The sequence below is a fragment of the Poecilia reticulata genome, linkage group LG9 (assembly GCF_000633615.1).
Source record: "Poecilia reticulata strain Guanapo linkage group LG9, Guppy_female_1.0+MT, whole genome shotgun sequence".
NCBI lineage: Eukaryota > Metazoa > Chordata > Actinopteri > Cyprinodontiformes > Poeciliidae > Poecilia > Poecilia reticulata.
The window spans coordinates 16,167,969-16,192,391 of record NC_024339.1 but is presented as its reverse complement, the minus strand read 5'-3'; the positions used below and the strand labels follow the sequence as shown (position 1 = coordinate 16,192,391).

Below are 24,423 nucleotides of genomic sequence, written 5' to 3'. Positions count from 1 at the left end.
TAATTTTTATTTTTTTTTTATTTTTTTTTATTTATTTTTTTTTCTGAGTAAATAATTCTGCTTAAAAAACTGAAAGCAAATCTAAGTGAAGAAAATGTTTTGTAAAAAATGCAGTAAAATAAGGTTGTTTGCACATCCTTAGGCTAAATGTTATGTTTTTGAATTATGGTTGGACCAGCAACACATTTCTTTAAAGCAAAATAAGACATGAGGGTTCAGTTGAGTCCATCAAAACTACAACCTTAAGGTTCTCCATTTATGAGTGTCATGCTGGTATTGATGGAAAAGGTGAGTTAAGGAAGGGCATGTAAAGACAATTACGTACGTACATACTAGTACAGATCAAAGTAAGCTTCGATTTTCATCAGTGTTTGTTTTCTTGTTATTTCAATGCTTCCGTCTCTTGGTGGGGAACCTCTGCAGTTATCTTCTTCTTTTTAGCCAAATTTCAGGCAAACATCAATCCACCCACAAATATTATTGACACAGCAGCAGTAGAAAGAGAATACACACATATACACACACCAACATCCCGGCAGATGCAAAAACATGAATCATGTCCTAGTTTACGAGAAAGAGCCTGCTGAGATTGTGTAAGAGGTTTTTCTATAGTTGAGCTCTGAAAAGACTGAAGAACACAACAAGAAAGGCAGAGCAGGCTTTTCCCTGAGGGCTGATGTAACTGTGAAGATGGTGATTATCATGGAAGTACAGTATGCTGGTGTTCTTGTTCTGAGACGAGTGTAACAAAAACTTGTGTGTGTGGTTGCACCAAGTTTTGATCTGACAGCAGCAGTCGACGCAACTAAAGAAAACGTGTATCTGTATGTATCTGGAGCAGAGTGGGTGATGGAAAAGCTGTCAGAATATTATCTACAAAAAGAAACTCGATTCACGGGTTTGACAGAGGCCTAAGTGAAGGCTTTTCCTGGTATTTTTCTATTATTCAGGGGTGGCTTCATACACATTTTCATCCAAATTTGTGGTGGCGGTGGTTCCTAAAAGAATTATTGTCATATGTCGCCCTATGCTTCAAAGTCCAAGTGTTTGCCAAGCCTAAAAAAAGAAAGCATTCTCCTGCATGTATAATTCATAGCAAAAGCTCAAGACAAAGAGCAGTGGTTTCAATCTGACATGCTACAGGGGTGCTGGCAAGGCTGCAATGCTGCAAAGAAAAAGTATTTACATTATACCTTTGGACAGGAAGGTATTGAGACATTTCAGGCTGTGATAGCGAAAAGAATGCGTGTGTACAATGGGATCCTGTTCTTCCTTCTGTCTCTCTTCCTCAACGCCCCAATGGATTTTCTTTGACCCATATTATCAAGAAACAGACAAGCAGACTTGTAAACAGGTTTGCATATGACTCATTCCTCTGTCTGTGCAGAAACAAAGGCTCTTTCAACTCTGTCCCACATTTAGTTTGTTGAGACACACACCTACAATCAGCCCGTGCTCACAAGGAGGACAATCATGCAATATTTAGAAACTCCAGCTGCAATCATTGTTAGGGAGAAAGATGAAACATTTATACCTGTTGTGTGTTGAGGGTTGTTTTCCTGCTGCGCCACCACAAAGTCAAAGTCAACGCTAATTTGTGCGCAGCAAAGTGTTGTGCAAAATATGCTTTCAGACAAAAGAAGGGGGAATAAAGAAGCTTGCAATTGAATTAAATTTTTTTTAAATGCAGTATTGGAACAATTTTTGTTACATTTTGTGTAGATGATGTCATGACATTGACTAAAAGTAATATTTTGCATCTTAGTACACCGTCTTTGCCATCATTGTCATTTAAGATTAGCAATATTAGCACGGATTTTGGTCAATAATGAAATCACCTCTGTTAACATGCCCCACTCGTTTTTATTCGGTGTAACTATTATTTTGTTGTTTTTGATGTATGCTTAGATTCACAGCCATAAATATAATCCCTCATCTTAAGCTTTCCAGCTGTCAAAACAGATTGCTATGTTAACTGTTTATGATTTCATCTACCTGAAGAGAAAAAAAAACTCTAGATCATGGTGCTGCCACCGCCATGTTCCTCTGCGGGTGTTCCCTACTGGTAATATGGAAGTTCCAGTTTTGGAAAATGTCGCCAACTATATTTCTCTCAAACGATGATATATTCTCCCACAAGGCTTTGGAAGACATATGTAGCCTTCTCCTGACTGGTATTTCTGTATGATGAGATTGTTTTGCTTCAAAGTTGAACCTTTTCCTGGCACATATTGAACTTCAACTAGACTGCCCTTCGTCACCAATCAAGTTCATAACTTATATGGACAGGACTTGTAGGGGCAGCCAAGGGCCGGAGGAAGTCTGGTTTGGGGATCAGCGGATTTTGCCTTTGCTGATGATGTGGCTGTTCTGGCACCTACAGAATGCATAGGGGAGGTTTGCAGCAGAGAGTGAGGAGGCTGGGATGAGATCAGCTCCTCAAAAGCGGTGACATTGGTCCTCTATGTGCCGAATCTCACCTACTGTCATGAAGTTTGGGTCATGACCAAAAGAACGAGGTCCCAGATACAAGCGGCGGAAATGAGATTCCTGACATTTTAGCAGCGGTTAGCCACTGTATAATTGCTATTCAGTTGACGGAAAACAGAACCTGTCGAAAAATGGTTTTTTCCTCATAATATTCTGCACAGGGTCCATTGGATCATTTCACTGGAGGAAACTGCTGAATATTTTATGCTCAGTTAAAGAGTTTAGAGTGAGAGTTCACAAAGACACAGAAAACAAAAAGCTTTGAATCAGTTGTTATGCTGACTATACAGCATAACAAGACATTGGCAACATGTTCTCAATTCCAACAATGAGAATCAGAGTGCAGTTGACCCCTGGTCCAGCCTGTGAATAGCTGAAATACACGACACCTCCTCTAAGAATGTTTATAACTGCCTATTTTAATATTTCAAACACAAAATGTACCTCAATGTGCAAAGTAAAAAGGTTTGCACACAGAAACCGTCTTAGCACTGCTACAGAACATCTACCGTCTTGGAGGTACAGTAAATCTGCAATAAAAATGGAAATTAGTGGCATTCCTCAATTGCCGGATTTGCAAATGCTAGGCAATAGTGTGTCAAGTAGTATTATGGTATTTCCCTAGCTGCTTTTCCTTTTGAATACTTTAGATACGCCCTACAAAAAATTTTCAGAACAGGCAAATTTTCCAGGAATATTTCCAGGTGTTAGCTCTAAAGAAAATCTGTAAGCTTTTCCTCAAATCCTGAGCCACAAATACGTAGGGATCCACTGAAGTGTTTTATTTTTTATTTTTTTATGGACCAGTTTGTTCAACACTTATCCAGCTTTGAAAAATATTTGAATCAAACTTGATTTTTCACTACAGACCTAACTCGCCCTTTTCTAGAAAAAGCAGCGGGCTGCTTGTAACGTTAACACCATGTGTCATTGTCAGAAGCATTACACAGATAATTAGACTTCATATACTGCTGGGGCGCACTTCCACCTCTGTTGAGTCTCTGGACCATCAGGCTTACCTGACACTTACTCCCATGAGTCTCAGATTTAACAACTTCACTACTGCAGGGACACGCATGTGCTGTAATTAACACGCAATGTGACGAAAATAGCATGAGATGGATGGGACTTTTTTTTGTGTTTACAAACTGTTGATGTCAAAGTAATGCTTGCTGCAATCATCATGCAGACAAATCAGTGAGACACATGGTTTTGTGTTTATCAGGATGTCAAAAAAACAATGGTGGGAGAACGCAGAGAGAAAAAATATTTAAAGAGAAAAGTTAGAGGAGTGACAGGAGATGCGGGGATGAAAACAGGGGAATGGAAAAAGGAGCATATTTGCAAATTGTGAAAGGATCGTTCCTTATCTATTCATATGCTACTGTGACTCATCCTTTCGAGTAGCCAGAAATAGCTCAAAGTGCGCACAGCGCTGCTCAGCTCATTCATTCTGTTGAGTGAAAACAATGGGAGGATGTGCAACAGAAGGTTGGAGATAAAGGAAACGGCTCAGAGTGCTACAGTGAAAGTAATGTTCTGTAAATTTGCACAGCAGCGAGAATAAAAATGGGGCGCGCGCACACACACACACACACACGCACACACACGCACACACACACACACGCACGCACACCCGCACACACACACACACACACACAGACACCAGTTAAACGAAGTAACTACAAACTTCTGAAAAACCATAAAGTATAATTGATTCTTCTTATATAATATAGGCTTTTTACCTCCCTGTAGGAATAAATGCCTGCAGAGAATCTTGCTGTTTATTTGCTGAACAAAGGAATTTATTGATATAAAATATGTATCCTGTAAGCATGAGGGTTTGAGAAAATGATAAAGAAAAAAAAACAACCAGGAGAGGAAATAAAGAGACAATAATATTAAAAAGACAAAGCAGGAAAAGCTAAACTAACAATAAAATCGTGGATTGGATGATTCAAAGCAACGTGTATGGCATATTGTATCTGAATGGCACCTGACCAGGGAAAAAAGATTACACGTCTGGAAATAGAGCCTGGTGCTTTCACCGTTGTATTCTCACCTCCCACACTGCTTAGATGGATGCTGCAAACATTGAAAAGAAGACAAATCACTTTAGGCACCTACAAACTGCTGATCCCTGAACTGGAATGACTGCTGGCAGTTTATCATTGGCTGGAGAAACCTCAGCCTCTGTGGACAACTTATCCACTCACTACCTGCCTCCACGCAAGTCTTTCACCTCCTAAAACTCAGTTTATGGCAACATCCCAAAAAATCTTAACACAGAGAATGTTTAAGGCTCAGATATTTTAGATTTTAGTACTATTTTCTTAAACAACATGTCTTGGCTGAAAAAGGCGACAACTTAAATATTGTAAAGATGTATTATAGTAGAAACAAGGTTTCCATCCATTTTCAGTCAATAAGTAATATAAATTCAAGGCTTGATGATTATGAGAATGTTTTACAAGTATGTGTTAAGTTTTTAAAGTTTGCTCACTTGCAAAGAGATTAACAGTTTTTTTACATTATTTTTATCAGTGGCGATCCTCCGCTCAGGGATCACAAAATAAGAGAAAAAATTACCTAAAATAAATAAAGCATTTTTTATTTGACACACATAAATTCTTAAGTGTTAACTTACATGTGCAGTAAATTTGAACAGGCGTCCTTTTGGTATGTACTGAATAATCATTGTAAGATTCCTTCACATTGTAGGCAGTGGTTACACTAGAAATTTTGTTCTGTCATTTTGACTGAAAGGGTAAAAAAAATTCAGTCATAATGTACTTTTACTCTAATTTTAAAAAGGATAACATAGGTAATTAAAATAATAATGCATTAGCAAAAACAATTAAAGTAGCAAAACTGAAACACACATTAGGCAAATTGCAGCAGATAGTTCCTGCTGAGCAGTCATACACCATGACTCTATAGACCACTTTGTGTAAAGTGTTTTGGCTGAAAAAACAAATGAACAACACACAAATTCTTGAGATATTCGCTTCCAAAATAAATATGCAACAAATCAGTCTCACAGTTACTTATCCTCAGGTTCTATATTTGTGATTTCAAGAAATGAAAGATTTTAAAGTCAAAAGGATAATATTATATATATATATATATATATATATACATATATATACATATACACACACACACACACACATACATGGGACTGTTTTACCACATAACCCAAGAAATGCCCAACATATAAATTATTTTTACCCAATAAATTCAATCACAGCTTGTCAGTGTAACCTGGAAAGACTCGCCTTTAGGAGCCTTCAGATCTGAGAGATTGATGCAGAAGGCCAAGGAAAACTAAGACACCCTCAACTGAAGTGCCAACACAAACAAGCTAAGAAACATGAGCTGCTAGTGAGCCATGACAAGACGATTATGTTGGTGGCAGCCAATTGTTCCCTGTTATGGAGAAACAGAGACTGCCATGTCATTTACCAGTCTCTGTTGCCAAACTCTGTAACGTATCCAACAGGGCAGGAAAAAAAGAAGTTGTTCCATCAAAGGATCTTTGAAATGTTTGGGTAGTGAAAGTCTAAGTTTAGATATTCCTACTTTTGTTTCTGGCACTTGTCAGCGTTTCTCAAGTCAAAATGTAAGTTTCTTCTTTCAAACTTTGCAGTCACCTCTGAATCTGCTAGCTTACAACAACATGGCACTGGGACAGAAACAGAAAGTTAAAAAAAAAAAAAAAAAAGGTGTCAAATTTTAATCTTGTAAGTGTGTGGGGTGTGGATTAAATATAAAAAGGCAGCAGTAATCTTAGGAGGTAAACTAACTATCCTCGGTGTGCCAAAAGAAGGAAAGAAGGAGCATGACTCACTTAACCTCCTCAGCCAAGGTCAACATTTTGGAACAGTAGGACTTTTTAATGTACTGCAGAGGGCAGGAGGTTTGTCAAGGCTGTTACAGAAAAGGGGACTAGTCTCAACTGGACAGGAAGATTTCTTCCTTTCTGTGACAGAGCTGGACGATTACCGAGGCAGCACCCTTTGCCCCTTTTGGTATGTAGACTCTGTCTCTCCCATGCACAAGGGGGGACAGCGATGGGGCTGAAAATGTACGCTTGAGAGAGACAAAAAGATTAGGACTGAGGAAAAATTATGTTTTTCTGTTTGCTAATTCAGCTCATCCTGAAACACAAGGGACTTTGAAGCCTACATACTAAACTATTCCTTGAGTTATTTTTTCTATTAGTTTTTCATCTTGTATTTTGACTTTAGATGAGTTCGTCTCTTTGCTTAATACAAAACATACATATGTTAAATCATGAAAGAAAGCAATGTGTTACAAATGAGGAAGGGTTTTAGCCTTTCTCCTTGCTTTTTTCTTTACTTCCTATCTCTCCTGTATCTGTGTTTTGAGTCTCTCATGTTGGGTAATGCTCTGTTTGTGGACTGTTCTCCAGTTTCTGATCACTGTGTGTTTACTTTCTGTTCTTCCTTTCATTCAATTAGATTCCTACATGATTCTGTTTTCTAGTTTCCTCTCTCTGCTACTCTCCCTCTGGTTAATTAGTCTCCATCTGTCTCTTGTTCCACTCATCGTCTCTCCTCAGAAGATATTCCCCTTTGGTTCTTTTAGTCACTGCTTGGTTCATCCTGTTGTCCATTATCGGCTCCACTGTCTGCTGTCGTTGTTTATGCTTCTAGATTATGGAGTCATCTCAGTTTCCCGCCAATTGTTCTTGGTTTTTGGATTCTGGACTTTACAGTTTCTTTACTAAACATTTTTTTCCCCTTTTACTCTGCCTCCCTTTTCCCTGCACATTTCTACAACCAAATAGTTTTAGATGTGTTTTCCCTTAAAAACAAATGTAACTTGTTTTTCCATTGAGTTGTACAGAGTATAGGGTCAAATTGAAGGTGAAAATCCTCTGATATTTTTCATTTAGCTTACCTTATTTGGTGTAGTCCTCTTATTGCCTGTATTTTGTATGTACCCTCTGCACTCACACTTCAGGTAAACACTCAGCTATGAACCTTGAGACTATTTTAAAAAAGCAACGTTTTCCCTTTCAACACTACAGTTAAATACTAGAATTACTACAGTCTGGTCGTCCAGATTGACACTGGCGACAATTTGTTGATACAGGCACAGGAAGCTCTCTCTGTTGTAACACTGACTGACAGTTGACAACACTGCAGAGCTCCAACCTACCCATTAAGGTCATTATTTCAGGCAGCAAAGAGACCTGTAGCTTATATGCTCGTATTTCTTTTATATCTCTTCATAGTAGAGTAAAGGTGAACAAAGATAAGTTGGAAGCAACCAAAGAAAAGAGAAACTGTGAGACTAATACAACACCCTGCTTCATGACGTGATAATATGTCTAGATTATTACAAAATTGGGCATTTGAAAAAGAAAAAAAAAAACTGTCTTTTCACCCCGTTCATGGCTGTCAGAAAACTTTTGCTGCTCTGAATGGATGTGATTTGGCTCTGCACTTGTGTAATCAGCGCCTCTTGTTTAGACTGAAATAGATTTCTCATCCCGGTGCAGTTCAGCCAAGAGGCAGAGCAGCCTCTCTAAAATAAATGGCAACACAAAAAAACGACTGAAATTATTTTCCTTTTACTGTAAAACCCGGCAAAATGGCAACGTCAGTATGATCAGGCCGAGGCAGAGGGAGATAGATTAATGATTACTTCACAAATAGCGTGAATCAGGTAAAAAAAGACAAGCCGATCACAAGAGAGGGAAATATAAAAATAAAAAAGTGGAGAGTACGTTAAACAGACAAGAACAGCGAGTTGCAGTTGGCGACGTTGATGGCTCTCCTATCTGGGTGTCAAGCATGTACCGAGGGTGTGCTAAACAACATCCAAACATCCCCAAATCCCCCAGGCGCCTATTGAGAGGCTAAAGAATTTGAGAAAGTGACTGGCTGGGGATAAAAAGGAGTGCAGGATCGAGGGTTGGTGGGGGTGTGGGGTGTAGAAGAGGTGGAAAGGGGAGATATAGGGAGTGTGTAATGGCGAGAGAAAAATCAATGGGTACCCCTGGAGGGGATAAGAGCCATGACATCATGGTATGGCAAGAAGCACAGAGTGGGGTGGTGGAGAGAGAGAGGAGGGCGCCCACAGTCACCCATTCTGCCTGCCGGGGCCCATCCGCTGGAATGGATAAGAACTGAACAATGTGCGCTCCATGAATGGGATCCCAAATCCCACAGGAGGAAAAAAAAACAAAACAAATCACCAGTGGGAAAGTAGAAGGCCAAGAGAGAGCTGGATAAAGAGACAGAGAGAGATGGAGAGAGACTCCTTAAAAAGATGTGCAGACAAAGCAACAAAGCATCCTGGGACATGTAGAGCAAGACAAGTAGAGGCCGACACAAAGCTGCTTTTGTGCTTCCAGGCTGGTGGGTGGCTCGGAGAGACCGATCTGAACTCGGCGCTATTTACATCTGAGCCTCTCCAATATATCGATTGGGTCATGTAATCCCCGAGACGGTGAAGGGAAAGACGGTTGGATCCGGGCGCGTTCATTTGTCGTGGTGCGCGCGCCGGCAACGTGTGGGAGGCAGGAACGGTGCTTCACGTAACTCGTCAGGAGAGTGAACAGCTTAGAGTTGCGATCAAAGTTGTGCTGGTTTGACAGAGACACGTGAGGCAAGGATGGATGCTTGGGAAGGCTCTGATCACAGCACCTCCTCGTACAAAGCTAAAACAGGCGAGGCTTAATTGCACTCCTCGTCACGCAGCGTTAATAAGTAAAGTCACAGGCTTCACTCGGGGGGCTCAAACTGTGCGTCAAGTGTGAGACTTTGGCTTGTTGTTTGCTTTTAAACAAAGGGCTTCCGTTCTTCCATGATTACAGCACTCATAGTGTAAGCAACAATAAGGGAAAAATAGTATCAGAAGAAAAGAAACAGGCAGTCTTTCATGCTTGATGCTTTGATAACTGAAAAAAAAAATTAAGTAGGTTTCCATAAAGCAGTCTGTGTTATAATTTGGAGTAGAGAAGAAGAAAACTCAAAATGATGTCATTCCGTTGAAACTGGACGTTTAGATGCATCGCCTAAAAATGGACATGAGCATTTTATGTTCACAACATATTAAATGAAACTATTATTGGTCAAGGTAAGATAGGATAGCCAAAATTATTTCTTTTTGCTAAGGGAGATCATTAAGAAACTTTTTTTCATAAGCAGTGAACCTCCATCTATTTACGGTTCAGTATTTATAGATTCACCTATCACAGGTTTTTCTTTGAAACGTGACTCCTAATTATTTGCGTAAAAAATTCACAGATTGTTTTGTAGATTAATTCTAAAATATTCAAAAGAAACTGCATCTTGGGAAGCTGAAATACCTAAGCACATTGCTAGTTGGCTAGCGTCTGCCAATCCAGGTTGGGGCACCATTCGTTTTCGATGTTAGGATGACTAAACAGACCAAGTCTGTGAGTGCTTGGTGGAACAGCGCAACACTACGTTGATGCAACTCTTAACAGATCTGACAGAAAAATGGTCCTCCTGAAAACATAGACGCACTCATGTTTGAATGAGAACAATTTACCTCTCAGCTTCTGTGATGCTAACAGGTACTCCGCTATTGAGAAATCAGAAAAGAGTGCTGCAGGTGCTGCCCTTAAAGTCAAAATCTTTCTGAAAGCTTACTGAACTATTGCAGCATCGCAACAGGGCAGAGAGGGAACAGAGAAACTACTTTTTCCACCCTCCCAGGTTCTACAAAGACATTTATCACAGAATTGCATGAAATAAGTTTAGGATAAATCTCAAGGAATCAGAAGAGTATCCAAAAAGTTTGTTTATTTAAATAATTCAGCTCAAAAAGTGGAACTCATACTCATAGATTCATTACACATATATTTTGATTTTTTTCCCTGTTAATTTTTAAGGTTATGGTTTACAGCTGCTGAAAACCCCAAATACCTATAATTACCAATCAATTATGTGTCATATAAATCTGAAAAATACATTCATAGAGAAGATATTTGATGTCAATATGGGCCCAAATGTCTTCTTGTTGTCCAATAGGCAGTAAAAACATTTTATCATAGATATCAGGTGGAGCAGACGTAAGTCTAAAATGAAGACAGATTTGTAAATTACTATTGTTATTTGACCCTCTATTTTATGCTTGTGCAGCAGAGCCTGACAAAAGATCCTTATGTGTGTTTCAGCATGTCTGCTCCTTCCTCATTCTTACACGCAGGAGACAACGGTGTTCTTGGGTTTTGAGCCCTGTGGATTTGTGTCATCTGTTTTCTACTCGAGCTCATCATCCTGGAGTGGAGATGATGTGGCTTAGTGTAAGTCCTATCTGTTTCACAACACCTGGAAGTTTTCAGACATTCTGCAGGATCATATTATCCTAAACATTTATTCTGAGTACAGACAACATCTACCGTATTTTTCCCTGATGGATGAGGGAAAAGTTTTATGTCAAGATTTTTTTTTTTTCCAGAGTTTATCCCTCAACACCCAGGATCTTAAGATAGAGGGCTTTATACGCTTGAAGGAATTTTGTCAATTTCACAGCACACAATAACCAGTAACATTTCACAAGGTTGGAGCATGCAGAGAAACAGAGTTTTGGTCATTCCTTTTTGAACAATCTCTAGATAATCCAGAGTCCAAGGTCATTTCTTAAGCACCCTTATCACCAAGTTTTCTGTATTTAGTTGTAGGAACCATGAGGATTTCAGGAGGCTAATTTTCTGAACAATTCAAGTTCATTTGGCCTTAAGTTCTGGATTAAAAAGACCCATTTAGGACCCTTATATTTAAGTATTTAGTTGCATCAGTAATATGTTTGTGGCTTTTTGTTGTTCTAAATATATAAATATACATTGTCGAATATATAAACAGTATTTACAGGCAGTCGTGAGTTGGAAGCATCTCAAGCTTGAAGAGGCAGAGATGATGGTGTTTGCTATCTATCATTTATTAAACCACACAGCATTATGTTTGTGATGGTAGAACAGACTTGTTTCTTCCAGTTCCTGTTATCTCAGCTATTTAATTACAGTTCAGCTGACAATATTGACAAGTTGCTTGTTTTCGAGTATGTCTACTGATAAAAAGCTACACATATTTGTCCGACTTGCACAGCTGGTTCTTTCGTCTTTCACATTTTGATGAGTACATGTATCCAAATTAAATGTTTGCTTTGTTTTTCTGGTGTGCTACTTCAAAACACAACTTAATTCAAGGCTTTTTACATGTTTTTGCCTAGGCTGCCATTCGGTTTGGAGAGTGCTATGTGAACCGAGTGCTTACTCCATCCAAACAAAAAAAAAAAACAAGTATTGATTAAATGCGCCACCAGATTAATGAAGAAAATCAGTAGGGAAAGAAACCCAGGATTTGTCTTCAAATTGAGTTTTGAACGAGGGAATTCTGTGTTATTAACCACCATCAAGTCTGTCTGAAGTTAACTAAAAAAATCCCTTGAGGTCTCTGCCAGCATGTAGAAACTATATTAGCTCATTAGTTCAATGTGCCTTTGTGGCCTTGCATGTTTCAAAATAAATAAATATTGAAATCTGCTGTGGTTACTTTGTAGGTGAACAGTCTGTGGTATAAATGTCACCACTGCGGGGGGGGTTTTGATAAGAAGTTCACTTTAAAACCAAAAGATAAAGGAGAAAATGTTACAACCCCAGTGACTGATTTTAAACTTTTAAACTCACCAAAACAAAAGCTGATGCAAAACACTTTATAGATTTATGTCTTCAACCCTCTGGGGAATAAAAAGAATAACTGTCCTCAAGAGGTTATGAGATATATGGATTTGTGAGAGACCTGTTCGTCTCAGCCTGTGCTCATATTACGTCTTTGTCTCCACATTATGAAAAATGCTAAATCTCTTATGCTACATACAATTATATTTGTCATGAAACTATTGTTTTAAAGACGTTAAAATGGCACAATGCACTTGCAAGACTACACAGGTTTAGAAAACGGATGGCTGGAACAGTAGCTGTTTATAAAAGTACCAAATTTGAGGATGAGGAAGTTCTGATGTGAAGAGACAGTTTATTCCAAACTCTAGGTCGAGGTCATAGAAGATGGGTATTTTATAAAAATATGGGTTTTGTTTTCTTTTCTTTTTATTTCACAAGATTTGGTGAGATTCTTTTTTTTCACATCTACCAAATATTTAAAAAAGATCTTGACCTCATGCTTCAAAAGTATACATGTTGCTCACATTGCATTAAAAGCAAAAAGCACATAGAGAGGGAAAAAAAGGGGATCAAAAACGAGCCCCTGTGGGATACCACAAATGAGAAGAGGTTGGAGGATAACTGCTTATCCACTCAAAAAAAAAGATACAATTTTATAGGATGAAAATAATAAATATGTATATTTACATAACACAATTTGTTTGCCCATTAATACAAGTTGACTGATTGTATTTCAGTTCTGGTTCCAAAGATGCTTATATTGCTGGAACTGCTGATCTTTCGAGCTATTTTGTTAAGTTGTTTGTTGCACTTATATTTGGTGGAAATTTTACAGGAAGAAACAACTAAGATTCCATCAATCTTCTGTTACTGATCCAAAGTCAAGTCGCAGAAGTAAAACATGTACGAGGGAAACCCAGACATCTCCAGTTAGTTTTGGTGTCTGGGGGATTCCCAGACACGCCCAAGTCAGACAGCATTTCTACCTTCAAGTCTTCTCACAATGGGAGATGCTTGGAAAACCTCTAAACAAAGGCACACAAGCAGCATCCTGATCGGATGTCTGAACCACCTTAGCCAACTCCTTTCAATGGAGGTGTAACTTTACTCTGAGCTCCTCTCACCTTAGTCATATTGTACTTTTGAGGATGATCCATATTTTATGACCACAGCCAAGAGTTGAGATGCAGATTATCTAGTAAATCAAGACATTTAACTTTTTGTGCTTGCATTACTTCAGACGAGGCCCCAGTCCGTCGATCCATCTTCCAATCCAACAAGACCAGGTGCTTGAGACCTCGGCCTCTGAGTTTGAGCCGCCAACTCTCCTAAATCTCATGAACCACCAGCGGTTTCATCAGTGTGTTTTGAAGCACAGCATCCGCCACGTAAAAACAAATCTAAACTGACAGAAGATCTCAGAATCAGAAACTTCAATAACCAGGTGTTTGTGAAGAAAAACAATAAAATCAAGGTTTCTGTAGTCGGGATTGAAATCCAACAACACTCTGCTGTAACAGATAAAACAATAAAATCATGTTTGTTGTTGCACACTGATGAAAAGGAAACTGCATTTCATTAACAGCTAAAAAAATCAAACTCCCTGAGGCTTTCCATGTAGACATCTGGTATTACCATAAGCGCTTCATGTACCCGAAGGGGAACTGGAGGATAGATTTTAACAAATTCTCACTTGCTTCAAATTCATCTTTTTCCCCCACTGTGATCTTGGTGTTATCAATCCATCATCTTCCTTTGTTATTTTACCCTTCCTTTCACCCTCCCCTGGATCCTATACCTCCACTGCTCACATCAGACTCTTTATCAAGGACACTGGATTAAAAAAAGTCAGGTTTTACATCCCACCTGTATGGATTGATATTTCCATCACTCTTTTTGAGAATATTTAAACTACCTCATTCTTAAAACACTAAGATTGTGATTGTGAGGACATGTGCAGATGATCTGAAACGCATCGTTTAAGAAACGGAGACGCCACAGTTACTTCACATCTTTCTACTTTAAGAACAAAGCCGTTTGTATGGATGGGGTGCTGTGATGGCGGTTGCAGTACAGCTGAAACCAAAAGTTTAAAAACACACATTCACCTTTGTTTTGTTACCTCTCACCAAAATCACTGCTATGTGCTAACTGCCACAATAATTCTACCAAAACACTAGCAGATTTCCTCGATGTTTATTAGTGTTGCCTATAAGCTTTAAGACTTGGATCAAACGTTTTGAGGTTCCTGCCACAGGTTTCTCAGAACAGTTTGCTGGAGTTCTGGTCCATTCTGCCTGACAGACCCGGTGTGACCGAGTCCAGTTTGTAGGTTGCCTCGCGCTCACACACCTTTTCAGACCTGCCTTCAACTTCTCTAAAGGACTGAGATCAGGGCTTTGTGATGGCCACGCCAAAAAATTTACTGAAGTATCCCTAAACCACTTTGACACCTCGGGCTGAATGCTTCAGGTTGTTTTTCATTTGGAAGACTTGGGTCTTCCAAATGAAGACCCAAGTCTTCATTTGGCAGCTGTGCCCAACCTTTTACTTCCAGGCTGATGTTTGTGGATATTGCTTCAATAATTGCACATAACATTCTTCCCTTCTGATACCATCTTTTTTATGAAGTGCATCATTGCATACAATAAAAGAGTGTTTTTAAGATATGGCCTTAAAATACACACGCAGGTAAACCTCCGATTAACTCAAATGTGTCAGTTAACCAATCAGAATCAATCAATCAAATTTTATTTGTATAGCGCATTTCAGCAGCAAGGCATTTCAAGATGCTTTACATAATTAAAAAACTAAATAAAAACAGCAAAAAAAAATCAAAAATAAAAACAGTTTCCAAAGGTTCCAAAACCATGACATCATCACTTGGACTTTCCCTCATTGCTTAACAAAACACTAGTCAATCTGTATGTAAAGTTGAGATTTTGAAGACCGTACTAAAGAAATCTGACATATTCTCTCATTTTTGTGGCATTTAGAAAATATAAATAGTTGTAGTCCATCTGACTGACCTACAACATGAGAAGTTTGGTCTGATTTAACTTTGGATGATGAGGAAGAAAAGGTGTGTGTTTTTATTCGTTAGTACATTTGTGACCTCATATTCTTAATTAGATTTAGATCTGGACTTTGACTGGGTCATCCTGGCACATAAATATGCTGTGAGTGAAACTATTTCATACAGCTCTGGCTGTATGTTCATCCTGCTCCTGCAGGAGGACAAATCTCCTACCCAGTCTGAAATTTTTACTTCCTCAAACTGGTTTTCTTTAAGTATTGTCCTGTACCGAGTTCAATCAATCTGACCAGCTAAGAAAAGCTTCCCTACGGCATGATGTTGCCACCACCATAGTTCACAGTGGAGATGACGTATTCAGGGGGGTGTCACGGTTAGATTTTCCTCACATACACAGAGTTTCTCATGACCAATTCCACAGTCATCTGACTAAATAACCTTGCTCCATGTTTTTGTTGAGTCTCCCCATCTTTGCTTGCAGTAAATCTTAAATATTTTATACAACAATGGCTTTATAACTGTTTCATAAAGACTGGATGGTGGTGTGCACAACTAAAAGTTTTCCTGTTGTCAGATTCTTCCACCTGAGCAGTGCATTACTAAAGTTCCCCCAGAGTTACTATTATAATTTTGTTCTGCATTTTAATGAGGATATGTAATATTGTCCTTGGTGGATGGCCATGTCAGGGAAAATCTGCTGCTGTGCCACCCTTTTCATCCACCAATTATTTTTCCATCATTTCTTCCCCGAATGCTCTGTTAGGTTTTTAAAGCTCAAGATATTTTTTTTCTCTAATGTTTTCTAACAAAACTTAAAGGCCTTCAAGCTGAATTTAAACTGAGACTAAATTACACTATACAAATTAGACAACTAGATTTTATTTAAAGGTATCATGGTGAAGTGGGAATAATGGAAGTGCACACCACATTTTTGAGATTTAATTGTAAAAACAGAAGAACATGTTTTGCAAAGCACTGTATTTTAAAGGTAGAGGGGATTATCCTGGACTGTAAAGTCCTTTTAGTTTCTGTATTCTTTCTAACACCTTATGCACTCCACTCGTGATGCGTTGAATAGCACAAATTGATTGGAGGAAAGAGATATGAGAAGCTCTGGCAGTTCTCCTCCTCCTCTGCTCTTCAGGGAGAGTTCTAATAAAGTAGGAGGCTGGTTAGATGCAGGAGTGTCTAACTCTCCACTTAGCTTCCACAGCAATCAATAAAATCCAGAGTACCAGTCTTGCCTTTCGCTCCTTCCTTCTCTCCATCTTTACGATTTCATAACCTCTTTCCTTTTTCCAAGTTGTTTTCACATCCTCTTTCACTTGCATGTCTCGTCACATCTTTACTCATCACCTTTTAATTTTCTGTGTTCTCCAATTAGCAGCTCCCCCTCTCTTTTAGACAATTAGCAGCAGCCAGGGTGTTTAACCTGTGTGGTAATCACACTTGGAGCTAAACCTCTCAGTTGTTGCAAACGCCTTCCCGAACCACAAGTTGCAAAGAGAAATTTTTAACAAGAGTTAAAAAGATGTTCGACTCAGAAAACACCAAGAAGAAGAAGTCAGATTTTTAAAAAGTGTAAAAAAAAAAAAAAAAAGTTCATTTGCATCATCTCAGTCAGAGGAGTCCTGTCCGTCTCAGACATGTCATTGCTTTTAAACCTGTGAAACAACAGTGCCCCCTGCAGGCACGTAACGGAAGCGCATCTCTGAAGTTTTCTCCTTTAACTTTTGGCAGGGCTTGTTTTTAGCCCACCCAGATTTCTTCACCAAGAATAAAAAAAAGTAAATGGATTTAAATAAATTAATGTTTCCTTTGAAAGCCTAGAGAAAAACAGAAGAATCTAGTACAAAATGTCTATTTAAAAACTCTTTCTTTCATAGAGATAAACATAAACAGTATTCTTATCCCATGTTTCACCTTGAGGCTCCAATTAAACATGGTAAGAAATTTGAATATGTCACGCCTTATTACAAGTTTAGGCTAAGCCAGCATCGTCTTGGGGCAAAGAAGCGAGCAGGAAAAACACTTAACTATTCAACTGGAACAACAGCATCCAGGCTAAGAAGATAAACACCAACCCAGTCGAGGCTAAAGCTAACGAAGGATTTCAACATCCATGACATCAAACAATGGTCCTCCACAGACTTCAGAACACAATTCAGCTGTTTGTTGGAGTATTAACAGCGCCATGACAAGTGTTTGACGTTATAGGACAATCAAAGCATCAAGTGTAAACAAAATATTCCAATTAAATGTGCCAACAATACTTGAGTTCCCTTTTCTTTAACCTCCCAGAAGGAACAACAGATAAATGTGAGAGAGAAACAAAATCTCTTACCAATTAAAAACACAATGAGAAAAAATAAACAGAAACAGGATAAAAAAAAATTTCTTTGCATGATGTCATATTTGCATGTTTTCTAAAATGACAGCCCCAAGTATTGCTTAGATACATGAATTAAAGATATTAAGAGCATTAAAAACAAATGAGCAACAACAAAATATTTGTAAAGAAGTTCATAAGACAGACATGCACAGTAAATATTACGTACTGTCCATTTTTAGCTACAAAGTGAATCTCTCAAGAGAACGAAAACACCCTGAAGGTTTCAGATAACAAGCTCCCTGATCTCTGCTCTTTACACCACACTTACTCTGGAGCCAGATGTCAGACTCTCTTTAAGTCAAGACAGGCAGCTCTGGGATTACCATCAATTAGCAGAGAGAACAGACAGACTGGAGATGATTTTTGTTTGGCATTCATGAAGGACACCAGTCTGATAAGCACTTCACACTGACAGTTTTGGTTGTTTTGGTTTACAGTAGATGTATGCAAGTATAAGCAAAGCACAGAAACAAAAGAGAGGTCGTGTGGGTCATGTTTTTAGGAGCTCATACCTCAGAGTCTTCATTTCGGACCCCCAGCTGCAGGACGGCACTGGGAGACTTCATACGAGCCTGGCTGGACTGGGCCATCTGCAGGTTCAGCTGCCAGCTGACATAGTCCAGCTTAAAAATATAAATGATGCCAGTTTATAATTTGAACATATAGCTCTCACACTTCAGCTTAATAAATACTCGAGACAATTAAATGTGGACAGACAAAAGCTTTCCTGTAATTCCTTTTTCTACTTATAATGTGACATAAATCATGTTTGATGGTCAGTATTCATTCTGCTCTGTGTTGTCTGTCTCATTCAAAAAACGGGACAGGTTCAGACCGCAACAAACAACAGAGGTCAGCAGAAAGGATTGTCAGGTGTGACCTTCCCGACATCCAGAACTTCAACAGGTCTGGGATCAGGGAAAGGACAAATATAATCTCTGCAGAACGCACATATGCTGGACACAAACTGTTAAGACTTCTACTGTGAGGTTGTGTACATCAGAGCTTTAAAACTTTGCACTTTTTCACTCCAACATATTTATTTTTAGGTTGAATTGTACAGGATAATTTTGAGGTTTCTTGCATTACAAGAAACCTGGTATTATAACAGGGGTTGTGGACATTGGAGAGACACTATATGCAGCATAGAGACAGAAAAAGCTCCAATCAAGCCAGCGTTTTGTTATAAAGACTTTAAACCATAATAAAGTCTTTAAAATGAGAAAATGAAGACTTTTTAAAACATTTGTACCCTGATCCTGATAAGTGGCCCATACCTATTCATGGCTACGGTTGTCAGAGGCAGTTATTACAGAATGCTAATATCGTTAATCAGAAACATTTTCCACCACCTTCGGGTTAAAACTTTGGCAATGGATCATGTTTTTCTTTTCAGCTAGTCTGTTAAAAGTAGGAATAAAAAAAACCTTCTCAAAGCATTCCCAGCCTCTCTCTGCTCTGGTTTGGTTGATTTACACAGAGGTGGTTCATCAATCAGCTGATGCAGCATGATAGATTAGCAGCGCCGAGTCAAGGCAGGACATCGAAGTGTTTTACGATTCAGACGGAGGCCATAATAATAAACTGTGAGTGACTTATTGAGTTGGGCTCCTTCCACAGGATCAGAGGACAGCTGTGAGCCAGAGCAGCCACATTATTCACGACTGGCGCATCACGATGTCATTATGGTGGCCATTTTTATTTCAGGGTATGGTAATAAATCCACTTAGAAACATATAAAATTAAAGTGGAGATAAACACATAAGCTGATTTGGACAATTTAGTCAGCTCTGCCTTACTGAATGGAGCCATTTGACAAAACACATTTCAAATGGGATTTTTCTGACTGATAGTAAAATTTCCAATCCTGTTCTCAGGTACCTCAATGACTTTTTTTTTTATTAAGTCTGGTTCTTCCAGGAGTTTTAGCAGTAAAATGAAAAAGCACTAAAAGCTGATTTAGTTTACTTTCTCAGTTACAGACCCTGAGATGACTTTCAGTATTAATGTGCACTGTATAAGGAAAACAGGTGACAAACCTGGACATGTAGGGTTGCATTTATTCACACTAGTTGAGGTTCTAAAGCTAGATTTCCACATTTTAGCGATTGCTCATGGTTGTGTGCATTTTTGTTATGCTTTGATTTATGGACTGTGACACAAATGCATTTAAATTATGAGCTGAACCTCCCAAATCCACTCATTAATCTGACTATAATTTCCACATTTTGTCGAAAAATATTCTAATAGTGGGGAGAAAAAATAACCTAAAATGCCCTTCAGTTGAAAGTGAAATATTTTAGTTTTTGACCAAGATGTCTTCCGAGGCAAAATGACAAAACTTTGTCTTTAAAAGGAAATTTACAGGATTAAAATAAACAATTTATACACCTTATTGTTTAATCGTCAATCTGATGGCCAATTTGTAAGAAAATCAATCCATCACAAAGCATCATTGATCAATACAAAATGCTGGTGATAATATTTATTATCAAAATATTTAAGACAAGAACCGACTTTAGATTTTTTTTTTTTTTTTAAGTGCATGAGAGGAAACATACATTTGTCAGCTGCACTGTGTGGTTGATGCATACGTAAATTATCGCTCAAAGTCACAGCTGCAGCAGATGGCCTCCAGAGAATCAGTCGCTGTCACCGCCTGCGACTTACTAATTCACGGAGGAGGGAGAGATGACTTATGAGACAGAGGCAGGTGAGACATCCCAATGCGTGACAGCAACACCAACTCCAGCCTAATGTCTACATGCTGTTTATTTCCTCTGTGTTAGATCTCGTCTCTTGAAGGGAAAGGCCGTTTGAAGTGTCACTCTTTGATGAAGGAGCAGAGAGAAAGAAGCCTAAAGTTTCAGTGTTGCAACTCGTGCGAGATTTGAAACAAACAGTGGCAAAGAATTCAGCCAGTAGCAGAACGTCTGCACCACTGAGACTCCTGTGTTGCTGCTAAAGCTTGCAACAGGATTTTAGATGTGAGAAATTTGTACTCATGTGATTTTCTTTGCACTTTTTTTTTATGTTTTTGTACTTAGAGGCTGGTGAGAAACATTTGTCAGCTTGTCTACAAAAACACCTGATAAAAATAATCTTGCACCTTGTATCTGGGCCTACCTTCTTAGGAGCAAAGGTGCTGCGCTTCAGTTTCTCCACCAGCTCCGGTCCAGCAGAGGCCCAGGCCTGAGAAAACACCTCTGCCTTATCGGAGTTCAGATGGATCTCCTCCAGCTGCTGCTGCAGAGAGGCCGGCTTTATGCTGTGATACACTGCCTGCGAGAAGGCAGAAAGAAGTCATTTAAAAAACAATTCAAGAATTTATTTAATAGAATTACATAAATTTAAATACACTGATTTAAATTAAAACAAAGCAAAATACAATAAAATAAATCAAATTAAGTTGAAGCAATGTTTGCTTCAATGTTTTCTTTAGAAGCAATTAGGCAGGACGCAGCTCCCATGTTAGGAAAAATGTATTCATAGGGCAAACAATGAAAGCATTTTTATAGTTTTATCTTTTAAATTAGTAATCCATGACTTTCTCCGAGTATTACATGACACTAAGGGATAGATTTTTATCAACCATTCATCCCCTTCAAAATGGAGAAATTCAAATGAAAGTGCAATTCAAATAAATCAAATTTCAGGTTTCAGGTCCGTCCAAAGCCAGAAAATTGCTAAAAGAGAGAAGCCGTTTGTCTAAACTTATCTAAATATCCAGTAAGAGTAAGAGTAACTAAAACTGGTGGAAGTGTGACACACAAGGTTGGATGGGAAACCATTTTTCTTTTGCCGCCACACTTAGTAAGATTTAAAAGAAGAGAAATATACAAAAAAAAAAAGAAAATCCAGTTAGAGAACCGCAGCTAAGAGCAGCAGCCTAAAGGCCAGTTTAAAACTTCTTTACAAATGTCTGCTAGTGTGGATGGAGTGTGTATAATCACAAGTATATAGAAAATCAACATAACAATACATTTGCAACACAACAGTGACCCCTGCTGGAAAAAACAAGCTTAGAACGTTATCCAAATTTAAGAAAACATTCTTTTCTGGAAATATCTTATATTGTAAGTGTGCATTTTCCAACATATTACTACTTTAAGTTTTGCATGCATGTGGCTGATCAGAATGAGTCTATGTGATGGGATCATTAATTACATAAGAAAATCTGAGCAAGTAAAAATAGACCAATAAATCTGCTTTGCAGAATGTTTTTCTGTTTAAGATCTTTTATCAAAAATAGAAGCAAAAGATATTTAACAAAACTGTTAAATGTGTTTAATAATTTCAATAAAAACTCAATTAAACTCTGATCTAGTCTCTCAGGATGTCCTCCTCCCAACCTGCTCCAGAATAAAGGCAGTCGTCTCCAGGACCAAGTTAAGAGCATGTTTGTCCAAGGCCAGAGCAGCCTGCAGCTTTTGCTCTTCTTCCTCACTGAATGTCCGTTCCCCCTGTAGAGGAAAGAAAACAATGGCAGTGACAATTTTTAAAATTCTCATTAATATTTACTAATTTGACAGGTGGAACAAGTCTGACAAACTTTCTTCTCTTTGACAACAATGTCTCAGTGTTAGCATTCAACAATTTTACAAGGAGACTTGAAAAAAATATCAGAGATCAAAGTTGAATTAAGTTAAGCTTTACCTGAAAGTTTAAAAGTAAATTGACAAAATGCAACAAAAATAAAACAAATCACAGAGGGATAAGACAGTCCTGTTCTAGCAAGGAGAAGCACATAAAAATCCTAAAAAAATATTTTTAAAAAGTACATTTTCTGCAAATGTTGCACATTAAGTGTGTAGCATTACACAGTATAATAAAACAAATAGCATATGGTCTTCCTTTAGCACTTGAAACATATTTTTCCTGTTTGGAAGAAAACATTGGGAACCATGTAAAAGGATTCAAGTCAGTGTTTAAACTCTGCCTACTGCTCTACAGTCACCAGCTTTGTGCTCTTGTGATTGGCTCACATGGCACCACGTAGTGTTTGTACCTTCACATGAAGCTTTTGTATGATGCGAGAGAGAAGCCTCGAGAACTTGCTCACGTCAATTGTGTTGATGAAGTTCACCGCTTCTTTAATGCTGTTTAAAGGAAAGATTGTTCGTTGATTGATGTTAATGATGATCAGATCACTAAGACTGCAAGTTCTTTATTGACTAATTAATAACGATACTGCAACATTTTTTCCAGGTGACGTTTGTGACACAATAGAAACATCATGCATTGATGGGGTATTCGTCCTATTTTGACCACAATAACAATATTTTTGACTGAGACTAAGCATGAACTCTAAACATAATAGAGACCATAAATGTCATCCAACACAACTTATTTGAAAGCACAGAAGCAGAAAGAGTTGTTGCTTTAAGTTAAATAATCTCTATTCAAATTTTTCAAGCTCATGTAAATAGTCATACAAAAGAAAATTAGAAAAGAAATGCTGTGAATAAAATACAAATTAATGAGGGTGTTATATCCTCCATTGGCTGCCCTGATTTTTACATATTATGTGTGCCTAAAAAACACAGATAACTGGGGCTCTATAAATAAATACACTTCCAGCAATAGGTTGTTGCATTTTACTGTGATCTGCCTGAAAACAAAAGTTGCTTTCATGTAATTTATTGATTCGTGAGAAAACTTTGGCTAATTCTGATAAACTTAAACTCTACATCCATTACTCTACACCAATACTTTAAGAATTAACCAAAAAGCCCACCTTACATTTGTGTTTTGGTAAAGCAACAACTCATCTGTCAAATTATTCAAACACATATGTGAGAATATAAAATTTAAAACTGAACTTTGTGGGGTTTATAAATTTGAAAGGTTTTCTTAACAAACCAAAAAAAAAGCAGTTCGGGTTGGTTTCAGAACAGATGCATCAAGTCGATACACAATACTCATGGTAACACAAATAAGTAGCGCAAATGTTTATTTGACAATATATGTTCATGGATTTAAAATAAAGTTAAAACTACCGTATAAACAAAGGCCGGTCAGGAAGCTATATGCTAATTTTGAGCCGCTAAAATTATTAATCTGCATCTAAAAGAACAGAACCGAGCCTACCTTTGCGTTTCCTTTATGGTGGAAGTCATGTTTGCGTTAATTTCTCCAAATAAAGAGTAAAACTATCACAGCTGTAGCAACATCCTCACGCTGATGTTATTGTTCCTGCTTCCGGTTGTCACAAGACAGATCACGTGAGAGTAGTAGTTCTACGGAATGCGCGAGGGACAAATTATGTGAGCAGCGTTTCCATCATTGCTTTAAACGCAAACGAATTTACTTCTGGGCCGGTATATTTTAATTCGTGCAATTACTAAAACAGTTTTTAGTTATTGTTTGAGATTGTTTAGCCGGTACGTCGTCAGAATAATCCATAATATGGATTATGATAGAATTCTATTTGCAGATAAAACATGAAGCTTGCATACACAGAATAACACATTCACATTTGCAGTTAATTTAGGCCAAATTTCTCATTTTAGGTCCGTTAGCTTTACTAAACTTATTTCAAATGCTAAATGCCACAATAGTTAAACAGAAAAAATAACTCAGATATTTATTTATCAATGTCTTTAAAATCAGAAGTTATTTCCTCAGGATTTGGTATCGTTACCTTTCAGCTATATAACTTGGGTTAAACATTTCGGGTTTTCTTTCAAATGTTTCTCGTAATAGTTCGCTGGAATTTTGGTTCATTTCTCCAGACAGAATTGATGTGGACTGGATAAATGTAGACTTTCTCTCATTTTTTAAACAAATAGTAACCATTCTTTATGTAAACGTCTAACAAGT

At 38.0% G+C, this 24,423-nt stretch overlaps 1 protein-coding gene across 1 annotated transcript in view; it reads right to left on the bottom strand.

The window, feature by feature from the left end:
- commd10 (COMM domain containing 10) overlaps positions 1-23,833 on the bottom strand; it is a 65,369-nt gene extending 41,536 nt beyond the window's left edge. The window contains exons 1-5 of the mRNA XM_008418241.2: positions 23,692-23,833; positions 22,610-22,700; positions 21,954-22,064; positions 20,728-20,883; positions 18,114-18,224 (exon numbers count right to left, since the gene is read on the bottom strand). Of these exons, the coding sequence (XP_008416463.1) occupies positions 18,114-18,224; positions 20,728-20,883; positions 21,954-22,064; positions 22,610-22,700; positions 23,692-23,720 (498 nt within the window). The 5' untranslated portion in view covers positions 23,721-23,833. The remainder of the gene's footprint in view (positions 1-18,113; positions 18,225-20,727; positions 20,884-21,953; positions 22,065-22,609; positions 22,701-23,691) is intronic.
- Between the last annotated feature and the right edge of the window lie 590 nt (positions 23,834-24,423).